This window comes from Felis catus, chromosome A2, assembly GCF_018350175.1.
Source record: "Felis catus isolate Fca126 chromosome A2, F.catus_Fca126_mat1.0, whole genome shotgun sequence".
Lineage (NCBI taxonomy): Eukaryota > Metazoa > Chordata > Mammalia > Carnivora > Felidae > Felis > Felis catus.
The window spans coordinates 85,998,652-86,007,606 of NC_058369.1; the positions used below are offsets into that span (position 1 = coordinate 85,998,652).

General features: G+C 35.8%; 1 protein-coding gene across 1 annotated transcript; it reads left to right on the forward strand.

Annotated features, from left to right (window-relative positions):
* The first annotated feature begins 942 nt into the window (after positions 1 to 942).
* Positions 943 to 3,628, forward strand: LOC123381244 (multiple coagulation factor deficiency protein 2 homolog). The gene has a single exon (XM_045041812.1). It carries the CDS (start codon positions 1,703 to 1,705, stop codon positions 2,138 to 2,140), a length of 438 nt encoding a protein of 145 aa, XP_044897747.1. The 5' UTR covers positions 943 to 1,702; the 3' UTR covers positions 2,141 to 3,628.
* The last annotated feature ends 5,327 nt before the right edge of the window (positions 3,629 to 8,955 follow it).

Below are 8,955 nucleotides of genomic sequence, written 5' to 3' on the forward strand. Positions count from 1 at the left end.
TTATACTGACTAACTGAATCTCCAGTTACAGAATAATGTAGCACATTCGCTTTTCTAAATGTTCCCAATTAAAATATTAAAAGTATAACTATTGAATTATGGAAGTTTCCTCAATAAAAAGTCTACAAGAGAGAGAAAAACTAAGTTTTAGTTGTTTGTACATTTCAAAAACAGATTATTAAACTTTTAGAATGCAGGAATTTCTTTTATCTAAGAAAAATGGGTAGGTAATGTTGCACCTTTCTCTTACTTTCAACCCATAAATAAAGCAAGGTAATATGATTCTTAACATTATTGCTCATACTCTAGAAGTTTACAATATATATTTATTAACTAAATTTCAATAACTAAAAATAAACAGACAGTTTATCTGGGAAGTTCTTTCAAAACTATTACCAATTAAAGACAAATAAGTTAAGGGGCACCTGGGTGGCTCAGTCAGTTAAGCAGCTCAGAGCCTGGAGCCTGGTTCGGATTCTGTGTGTCCCTCTCTCTCGGCCCCTCCTCTGTCTCTGTCTCTGTCTCTGTCTCTGTCTCTGTCTCCCTCTCTCTTTCTCTCTCTCCCTCAAAAATAAATAAACATTAAAAAAATGTCCATCAACTGATGAATGGATAAAAAAATTGTGGTTTATATACACAATGGAGCACTACGTGGCAATGAGAAAGAATGAAATATGGCCCTTTGTAGCAACATGGATGGAACTGGAGAGTGTTATGCTAAGTGAAATAAGCCATACAGAGAAAGACAGATACCATATGGTTTCACTCTTATGTGGATCCTGAGAAACTTAACAGAAACCCATGGGGGAGGGGAAGGGAAAAAAAAAGGAGGTTAGAGTGGGAGAGAGCCAAAGCATAAGAGACTGTTAAAAACTGAGAACAAACTGAGGGTTGATGGGGGGTGGGAGGGAGGGGAGGGTGGGTGATGGGTATTGAGGAGAGCACCTTTTGGGATGAGCACTGGGTGTTGTATGGAAACCAATTTGACAATAAATTTCATAAAAAAATTTTTTTTAAATGTGATGACAAGATTCTTTTTAAGAAATAAAGAAAAGTAGGCTGGAAAGCTTCACAACTGAGGAAAACTGCTTGGAAACTGGGAGCAGTGAGGGTACCAGTGATTGAGGTGGGGAACAAATGCAAAAGAAAAAAAGAAATAAACTTCATGACAACTTATAGCCCTTTGACCAGTACTTGAGATAGGTAGAGTGACCTTCCTCAAGGAGCTTGGCTGTCTTGATGCTAATAGTTTGCTAGAGGCAAAAGGCAACCTTAGTTTGACATTAGCCTGACCTCCAGGATGCTATAAAAAAAATCTCTTTGGAAACTTTCTTTATCTCTACCCAACCCACAAGATATATGATAGCGTTTATCGTCCAAGCATATGGCCACTGATCTACATGTGAAGCGTCTCATAACTAAGGTTTTACTAGACAGTAGTAAGTGACCTTTTCCTAACAACAGCTAGCACTGCAGGGTCCTAGAAACCTTGCTTCCAAATTCCTTAGAGACTTATGCTATCCCTAACTACCTTCCCACTTGAAAGGACACAATGAGCAACTCCTCACAACCCCAATGCAGCTCTTCCTGCCCACAGGTCCTGACCCCACTTTAATAAAACCATCCTTTTAGCACTGAAGACATCTAAAGAATTCTTTCTTGACTGTTCACTCCCAAACCTCAACATTTCACATCAGTGACAATGAGATCTCTGTGGCTGCTCAGAACCCCCTTCATATGTGGCCTGCTCTGGGCTTTTTGTGCTCTGGGTACCAGGGCTGAGGAGCCAGGGGCAAACTTTTCCCATCCCAACAGCATGGGCCTGGATAAGAACACAGTGCATGACCAAGAGCATATCATGGAGTATCTAGAAGGTTTCATCAACAAACCGGAGGTAGAGATGTTCCCACAGGCACTGCACCTCCATTATTTCAAACTGCATGATTATGACAGCAATAATTTGCTTGACAGCCTAGAACTTTCCACAGTCATTGCTGGCATCCATAAGAAGGAAAAGGAACAGGCACCACCAATGAGTGAAGCTGAACTGATTAACTTAATAGATGGTGTTTTGAGAGAGAATGACAAGAACAATAATGAATGTATTGACTGTGCTGAATTTGCCAAATCACTGAAATAGACCTTGCTTGGCCATCTAGTTATATGCAAATGTGACCCATTATAATGCGGCTGAACACTTTTGGTCATGCGAAATAACACATTTCCAACTACTGCTAACTGCATTTTGGTAAAAACCTGTAGCAGTTTACTACGCTGGGTTAAGAAACAGAAATCAAGAGAAATAGAAGAGAAATGGGACATATTATAGTCCCCAAGTACCGTTAAATCTCTTATTGGACAAGTGCTTGATTAAAACATCCTTTTAAAAATGTTGGATAATTGGAGTGGAGTACTCAGGAACTTGACTGTGGAATACTGCTGGTCTCTTGGTTTTCATTCATGCTACCTGAAAAGTAAGACAAGCTTTGTCAAGTGGACACATTTTCACTAACAGTAAAGAAATGGCATGAATGCCAAATGTTTCCCTTGGAGTGACCTACATCTTCAGATACATGTGGCCAGTATTCTGGAAAGTTCCCCTGTCCTGAACAATGATTTGCCCTGGGCAAGTGAGTATTAGACTATTTCAAAGCAACAGCATAAGGAGAATGACAGATAGTAAGTACGTTCAGCTAGCCGTAGAGTCTAAGATTCTTTATTTTCTGGCACTTTGGAAATGATACACCACTGACCTATTATTTTAGTTTTTAAGTATTTACTAAAACTACTGTCACCTCTGTATACTTTATTTTGTGTCTTCCTAAACTTAGGAGAGACCTTAAATTAAAAAAAAAAAGTTTTATTCTAACCATTAGCAAACATTTTAGCTTTCTTAATATTTCTATTTACCTTTTATTTCTAGGGTTTGTTTTTGTGGTTTAGAAACTATTAGTAATGCAAGGACTGTATCCTTCCTGCTCAATGCAGAGGGGGTAAAGCTACTAGCTGGCCTTACTAAAGTGAGGAGGAAAAGGTCACCAAGCCTAGTGAGTAACCTGCTGCAAGCTGTATTTAGAAGGAATGGCGTTTTCATTATCTCTTCTAGTTTAAATACGTGAATTCTTTCAGATCAGGAAAGATTAGAAAAAAAGCCTAAAAACTCTTAACAGTGCAAATCTCAGTAATGGTTGAAAATTAGAAGCATTTGTAATTTGGTTTATTGGTTATAGTAGACATACTATAATACAAAATCTGAAATGATGATTGAATGTGGAAGAAAAACTGCATAGAATTTTCTCTAAGACATATAGAGACGTTAAAATATTCTTATAAGAAAACATGTATTTATAAAAATGGTTTCCTGTGTCAAGAATTTTTGCTCTCAGAGCTGCATTGTAAAGTATTCTTGTAATACCTAGTTACTTTGAAAGATTTATACAATGAATCTTTGATATAGGACCAATAAAACTGATAAAACTGATAAACTAAAGAAACAAGGCAAAGTCATTTTCAATTTCTCTCTTGTTAGTGTGGAAAACAAAGCTATCTATATTTTTTTATTTTTCATTTAGGAAATTATTATTTTCAATATAGAAATTGTAATTCTTTTTTTTTAATTTTTTTAATGTTTATTCATTTTTGAGAGATGGAGAAAGACAGAGCATGAGTGGGGGATGCGCAGAGAGAGAGGGAGACCCAGAAACTGAAGCAGACTCCAGGTTCCAAGCTGTCAGCACAGATCCCGATGCGGGGCTCAAACCCACGAACCATGAGATCATGGCCAGAGCCGAAGTCAGATGCTTAACCGACTGAGGTACACACATGCCCCTAGAAATTGTAATTCTTAATGATATTTATAATTTTTATTTTACATTCTGGAGATAGAATAGATCTTAACATAGTCTTAATATTCCTTAATATAAATCATAGTTAAATGAAAAATCTCAAATGGAAACTTAACTAAGTTAAGTAAGTTTTCTAATAGCAACATGCTATACTAACATGGGTACAGTACACTGATTCTAATTATCCAGAGTAGTAATATAATATAAAGAAATTAAGAACTTACTCTGCAAGAGGAAATTAATGTCTTTAGACAGGACATTCTCTTACATAAATGTTTAGAGAAGATATAAGTCTTTAATATCTAATTTAAAATGGTAGCCAATATTTGTGGAGTTCATGGAGAGAAAAACAGAATTATATATTGTGCAAAATGTTTTAAAAATCTTGCTTCTCATAGATTGATGAAATAAACAATAATAATATTCAAGAAATGCAAAAACCTTTTAGATATACATTCTACAAATTATATCACATGCAAGACAATGACAAGTTCTTCAAGTTTTCATTTTACTCGCTATATACTTACACACCAAATATATTTGGAAAGAAAGGAGACTCCAGAAACCAGCTAGGGTATAGTGGTGTACAATAGATCAAACCAACTAATTTCCAAGCTCTTAAACTGGAAAATAATATTGCGATTTTGTTGTTATTTGTTTAATGTAGTATGCTTTCCGTCAAATCAAAAATTCAAATTTAAATATAATTGCTGTATTAGTTTGTATGTAATTGTAATAATAATAATATAAGATTACCCATTAAATCACATTTTTATACTTTAAAAATATTGTTCTAAAAATTGTGTAAAAACAGTGGCATCTGTGTGGCTCAGTTGGTTGAGTGTCCGACTTACGCCCAGGTCATGATCTCTCAGTTGTGAGTTCAAGCCCCGTGTCAGGCTCTGTGCTGACAGCTCTGAACCTGGAGCCTGCTTTGGATTTTCTCTCTCTCTCTCTCTCTCTCTCTCTCTCTCTCTCTCTCTCCCCCTTCCCTGCTCATGCTCTCTCTCTCTCTCTCTCTCTCTCTCTCTCTCTCTCTCTCTCTCAAAATAAATGAAAATTGTGTAAAAACATAGTATATGGCATAAGTTCCTAATACCAAGATACTAGCATTCTATCTGTGAAATAAAATGTTTTGATATTTACCCACCGAAAAAAAATATGCTAAATTATGAGTGACTACTCTAGACTTTCAGAAGGCAGGCAGGTGGTATTTAGAAAATAATTCTTATAAGTAGGGAAGGAATGTTGTACATAAATTAATCACAAACTAGAAAAAAACAGTGATTTTTTTCTTTTTTGGCTTTGTGAATTGTCAAGTTAGTAATCCTCTTTATGATTGTGATTTGGCAATTTTATTAAAATAAATTTATGTTCAGTTTTTGGTTAATGCAGGATCCAAATTAATCATAGAATTTGAATGTGAGAATTAAGTTAACTAAAGCAATTAAGTAAAAATCTTCAATTGTTTATTCTGGGATTAACTGAAAAATCTTAAAAATTAAAAATGCCCAACTTTCATCTCCAGAGATTCTGATTTTATAGGTCTGTGATGAGTTTCACGAATCTCTATTTTGAACAAGCTACTCATGGGATCGTAATGTGCACTATCTATAAAATCATGGATTCAATGCACTATTAAATAAATCCTAGAAGATATGACTGATGATTTGATGGAAAATTCTAAGTCATTGCGTAGGGCTGTAGATTCAAAACACATTACAGATTCCTAAGGTTTTTCACTTCCTCAATTATAGTTTAGGTATAAGACTTTCTTCTATTTATCATTTATATGCAATTTGTATAAAGTGAGTGTTTTATGGGTTCATTTTCTTCTATTGCTATTATAATTAATGATATAACACATGTGGATATAAGTCAAGATTGAATGTTGCACGCTAAAATCTAAAAAATCAAGAGTAACTCTCTTAGCAGTACTACTATTCATAAACATCTTTCATTTAGGATAAATGAAGATTTTTGGCATTCTAAAGTGAACAATTTATTCTCATAAATGTATGCACTTAAATTCAGCTTCTAATTCTTACAAAGTTTAATACAGCCTATATTTTTTTTGTCTATGTGGTAAAGTTATTAGGTAGCTATGGAAAAGAATCATCTGGAACACACATTGAAATATCTTTTCAAGTTAAATATCGATGTATTTTTCAGTGACCTTTCAAAATTTCAAAGGGAAATGTAGAGAAAAAAATGGTGATGCTCACCCAGTTAAAGTTGGGGATAGGTGTGAATAAGTCTTAAAAATTTGTAATCAAAGTGCTTAATTTTTATCCTAAAATGTTTCTCAATGCCTTGACTGGGTACACCAGTAATTCCCCAGCCAGTGAGTTGTTGCAGAATCACCAGCATGTATTAATTGATTTTAAGTAGTCAAAAAGTCTGTTTGAGAATTTTCCTTTGTGCCATAACCAAACCAGTTGCTGTGACGGTTTGTGCTGCAAAAACTAAATTGATTTTATATAAAATAGGATGATTAATGCATTCATGGTATCTACATAGTATTTTATGATAAAGAGAGAGAAAAAGAGAAATGGGAATTCAAATTTATAAGTAAATGCTAAAGCTGACCAATGACCATATCAACATGAGGTCCTGAAACCCAGACTCGAAACTAGGAGAGGTGAAACTAAGATATTGTAAGCCAGGCTGCATGAAGAAGATTATAGTAGTTTTTAATGGATAGTGAATCCCTCTCAAAGCAGAAAAAGTAAATCTCTTTGGAAAAAAGCATCCTTAATTTTCACTCCAATGTTCCCTCAGAGTGAGATCATGCACATCTGAGTGAAAAACAAAGATCACATAGGAAAAAAAGGCCCAATGAATGAGCATTTGTTGATACAACCAACAAGAGGGCATTTCCAGTGGACACTTATTGTTCGCAGAGATTCTGATCCATTCTTAGTGGTGTTGGGCTTTTCTGATGTAGTCAGATATACCCATTCCATCCTGTGGCAGAATGAGCCTACCTGAGCTGCCTTATGTTGTTAAGTTGGGGGTTGAGAAATGAGGGATCTGGGTCAATTTCTTCTGTTGAGTAGGGAAACATAAGATAAGTTGCCAGTTTCTCAAATCCTGGGATTCCAAACAAGTCCATAATCTTCTTAGAATCTTTGAGAGCTCTCCTTTGGTTGCCTTTTGTGTTATCTCATGGGTGTACAGTTGTGTTTAGAAGAGAGGGGCAGGAAGAAAGGGGACTATACCAATTTGACTGGAATTTTTGAAAATTAAGAAATTAAAAAATTATGAGAATAGTCTATTCTTGAAAACTCTCAGACCAGGAAGAAGGCTGGGAGAATATTTTGGAAGTTAGAGTATCTTAATTTGTGATTATTTCCAGGGTACTCTTTACCCAATCATAAATTTACCAGAAATTTATCAGACGTGTGATTATTATTTTTTCTCTCTCTAGAAAAAAAAAGTGGGGAATAACAAATTTTTTCTGTTAATTTATTTTTTCTCTCTATAAAATCACATTAATATTTTTCTTCGTCTTTCTCAAAAAGTGTAAATTCACATTATTTCTACAATGGTGTGTGTCTTGGGCTTACCAAGTTTCTATGAGACAACTTTGGCCAAAACTTAGGTCTGTTTATTTTCATATTGTCCTGTGAAATGTCTGCCCAATCCAGTGAATCTGCCTCAGTGAAATAAAGAACTATGAATTGATCTCACCATTGCATCATTTCAGCTATAAAAAGATCAGAATACCTCCCTACTTTGAAGTAGACACTTTTGTTTGCAATCCTACAAATGGTAGACACTATAGAACTACTTGGGAATACAAATTAAAAAAAGAAATTCCACAGTCAGAGGGCAGAGCAGTGTGGACAATATCTGAATTTTACATAAAACTGTTTCGAGTTGAAAATAAAAAGGTTTGAAAATAATATACATCTAACTATGCAGTGCTCCCTGCTCCCATTATTGTACTGTTATACCTGCCCTCAAGTACCATCACCAGAGAGAAACTTCAACTTGAAACTAGTAGTCAATATTCTCTTGCTTTTTTTTTTAATAACTTTTTTGAAATGGGTGTAATAGTGCTTCTAATCTTTTGGAACTTATTAATACTTAATAGCATATTGCTAAGATCCATTGCATATGGCTGATGTGACTATGAATTATTCATTCTGACTGCTATATCATCATTTGTCCACTGTTCTACCTTATCGTCAAGATCCTAAGTTTTATTTTGTGTGATGAGTTTTAAGATACAGGGGCGCCTGGGTGGCGCAGTCGGTTAAGCGTCCGACTTCAGCCAGGTCACGATCTCGCGGTCCGGGAGTTCGAGCCCCGCGTCGGGCTCTGGGCTGATGGCTCAGAGCCTGGAGCCTGTTTCCGATTCTGTGTCTCCCTCTCTCTCTGCCCCTCCCCCGTTCATGCTCTGTCTCTCCCTGTCCCAAAAATAAATAAACGTTGAAAAAAAAATTTAAAAAAAAAGATACAATAATATTATTAAAAATTACTAATAAGGGGCACCTTGGTGGCTCAGTCGATTAAGCATCTGACTTTGGCTTAGGTCAAGGTCTCATAGTTCATGGGTTCGAGCCCCGTGCTGGGCTCTGTGTTGACAGCTCAGAGCCTGGAGCCTGAAGCCTGCTTCGTTTCCCTTTCTCTCTACCCCTCCCCTGCTCGCTTGCTCGCTCTCTCTCTCTCTGTCTCTCTCTCTGTCTCTCTCAAAAATAAGTAAGTTTAAAAAACAATGACTAGTAAAAGCAAGCCATGGAAGAGCAATAAGAGTGAGTTCTGAACCAAGGATTATGAAAGTGTTCAAGTTTGCGCATGTGAGGTCAACTTTATAAAATTAATGAAAAGGTCCTTTCAGATTTAAATTTCCAGAAAAATGATAGGAACATCTTCTGCTACAAATTGCCTAAAATGATGAATTTGAGTTTATTGAATTGAATTTACAGGAAAGAAAAGGAAATCCATAGAGGTCACCAATGGTAAGGAAACTGAAAGGCAGAGCAAAAGGATGCAAACTCATTTTGGCCAGACCAGGGAAGGTCAGTCATCAGATTTTCACAGGGCCCAAACAGTAAGAAGTCTGGCATTAATATCTGCACAGAGAGGACTAGAGAACAGGTCT

What these genes read in the sequence shown, in the direction of transcription:
- LOC123381244 (XM_045041812.1), top strand. Translation starts at nt 1,703, where the DNA reads ATGAGATCTCTGTGGCTGCTCAGAACCCCCTTCATATGTGGCCTGCTC.